Source organism: Pterocles gutturalis, unplaced genomic scaffold, assembly GCF_000699245.1.
Source record: "Pterocles gutturalis isolate BGI_N339 unplaced genomic scaffold, ASM69924v1 scaffold6682, whole genome shotgun sequence".
Lineage (NCBI taxonomy): Eukaryota > Metazoa > Chordata > Aves > Pterocliformes > Pteroclidae > Pterocles > Pterocles gutturalis.
Window position 1 is genome coordinate 58,734 of NW_010110090.1, and position 2,996 is coordinate 61,729.

At 36.9% G+C, this 2,996-nt stretch overlaps 1 protein-coding gene across 1 annotated transcript in view; it reads right to left on the minus strand.

The window, feature by feature from the left end:
• Window positions 1-2,448, minus strand: part of LOC104461568 (glutamate receptor ionotropic, NMDA 2A-like) — a gene marked incomplete at its 5' end in the record, with an annotated part of 17,112 nt that extends 14,664 nt beyond the window's left edge. The window contains one exon of the mRNA XM_010073202.1: window positions 2,261-2,448. Within this exon, the coding sequence (XP_010071504.1) occupies window positions 2,261-2,448 (188 nt within the window). The remainder of the gene's footprint in view (window positions 1-2,260) is intronic.
• Window positions 2,449-2,996: the final 548 nt, after the last annotated feature.

Genomic DNA, 2,996 nt, shown 5'->3' on the forward strand with positions numbered 1-2,996 from the left:
TTCCTCCCATCCATTTTGTTTTCTCCCTGATATTCAGAGACAAAGTGATGAATAAAAATGCAGTACTTTTGGTATTTCGATGAGATTTTTCTTGAGTAGTTCAAATACATTCCCTTCTATTTAATTTATTTTCTTTCCTTGTGATTTAATTTCCTTTTGTTGGATGAGAAGTATCAAAAATGCTGAAAGATAAGCATGGAGAAAATACAAGATGGAAAGAACGAAACCCTCAGTGATGCTCCAGAATTACAGGACCTGACACTTCTTAGTAGTGTTACACAAATAAGAAGAAAAATCTATTCATAACATATTCAGAAACAGAAAAATAAATAAAATATTTTAGCCAATTAATTGCAACTGTTTAAAACAAGAATATGTAATTTCTTGAAACCTAGCTATTATGGGTTGTACACTCGTTCCTTAGCAGAAGGAAGCAATATTTCTTCCATAAGCCTCTCTAAATCCAACAGATCAATAATGATGACCCAAGTATCTCTCTATGTACACTAGACAAAATGCATCAGTCATGATGATTACAGCTCTTCCAGGCATTGAGTATTATAACAGGAGTAATATCCATGTGCTGGAAGACTAACACACCCACTGTCTCCAGTATGAAAATTAATGTCTTGTTTTTTATGGAACAGGAGGCCACTACGCTAAGGTCTTGCACTTTGCCATTTAAACTGTCCTGTTAAACAGCAATTTACCGTTAGTCTCAATGACAGGCTACTGGTGACATTAAGAGCATACGCATTTTTCAGTAAAGCCCTCTTTTTCACTGACAGAGAAATGCAAAGTTAACACATGCATCTATGTAAAAAAACCCAAAATTATCATCTAACACACACCATATTCCAGTTTGATGGATGATTTTAGTCAGTTGTAATACAAAAATTTTTGAGCCACTATATTTTTATTTGCATGCACATGTGAAAGGCTTGAAGTTTCACTGTGGCAAAGAAACATTTCTACAATCAAAATGTAGTTCAAGCTCTACGTGAACAAGTCATTATTACTGCCTACAAATGTATCAAAGATGTACAGTAAGTTCTCTTCTTCTTCAGGGCAGAAGTGTCAAGAGGACCTACAATTCTTCCATTTTTGTGTTAGAATGAAAAATAGCCATTTGAAATCCATTAAAATGCTACTTCAATTTCATAAACATTATTTTACCCAAAGATTAAATTAATCCATCCACTCACATCAGTTCAAACTTGAGCTAAACACTTCTAAATAACAAAACAGTCACGCTGAAAGAGAACTCATCTAGCAAGTAAAAATTCTTCAGGAATTGCTCAAAGGCAAAAATAAAAAAAGACATTAAATAGATTTAGAAACGCTCTCTAACATTGAGACCACCATTACTTAATGATGTGCATGAAAACATTTTCTGGAAATAGATGCAAATGTCCTTGGCAGTTGTGTTTTGACCTGGCTGGCATCCAAGCACCATGCAGCCGTTCACTCACCCTTCCCCCTCCTGAGGGGTAAAGGGAGACGAGATTTGTGGGGTGAGATAAGAATAATTCAATAACTAAACTACAATAAAATTGAAAATAGTAACTATAATAATAATTATAACAATAATAGTAATAATAATATACAAATGAGTGATACACAGTGAAACCACTCCCTACCCAATTACCAGGGCTTGGCCCATTACTGTCTAACGATCCCAGAATAGACAGAGTCCCTAAAGAGCAATCGCAAAAAAGAAATAAGAGCACAAGAGCTGAATGAGAGGGAGAGAGACAACCCTAGGAAAGAGCGGACTTCCAGACAGATCCTCATTTATATACTGGGCATGATTTACATGACATGACATTGGCCAATCTGGGTCTCAATCCTAAACCCAAGGTCAGATCCTAGACTAGTAACTGGGGCTGTGCTCCCTCCCAGCTTCTCCTGCACCTGCAGGTGCTGGCACACCATGAAACTGAGAAGTCCCTGGCTGCCTCGGCAGCAACTGTAAACATCAGTATGTGATCACCCTTCTTCTCAGCACAAATCCAAAACACAGCCTCACGCTAGATACTATCAAGAAAGTTAGCTCCATCTCAGCCAAAACCAGGACAGTGGTGAGGTGAGTTAGAAGAACAGAATTCCTGTCTCAGCACTGAGAAATAATTTTACTCATTTGTTTTACATTTTTTGGGGTTTTTCTTTTTGAAGACTGCAAGAGAATAGCAAAAGACTCAGAACTACTGAAACTGAACTGTGCATAGAGAAAAAGAAAGGAAAAAAGATCGGTCCCTACCATCTCCAACAAACTGAAGGAGGGCTAGATCAATTTGTCTCTTCCAAGGTGATCCTTTCTGAAGTGCTATTCCATAGCCCGTAGTGGCAAAGATGTATCCGCTCCCTATTGTGACAAGTTTGCAGCCTTCATCTCTTCCAGCCTTGTAATTCAGCACCGCTGCATCATAGATGAAAGCATCCAACTTCCTGAAATAAAAGAAAACATTTTACAAACCAAAATCATTAGGGACAGCTGTTGTCAGAATTCTTTTGTCCTTGATGTTAGGACCCTGTTGAATATCATATGGATTCTTTGATATCATTAATTACATATCCTGCTCTGCTGTGTCTAAAATTAACGAAAGGCATCTATTTTAGTGAAGGGAAAGTAGGACACATAGTTTTGCATTTCTATTTTAAGGGATGCTGTTAAAAAATACTGAGCAGGAGAAGGCAAAACGTCTTGTTATCTTTATATCTTTGCTCTCTAAATGGAAAATAAATATCTTGAGGTGCAAAATGATCTCCAAAAACAACACAAATAACAATGGAGAATTTAGAACTGAAACAACAGCAACCAATTAGTTTATTTTAAATACTGAATGAGACTGAAAATGTGACTTCACCAGTTTTCCACATGCAGTCTTATTTTATGTCTCTTTCCAAAAATAAACAATGAAGGTGGAGGTTCAGTCCTTGCTAAGACAGAGGAAGGTATTGGGCCATATCTGATATAGCTACCTAAATCCTGCTGA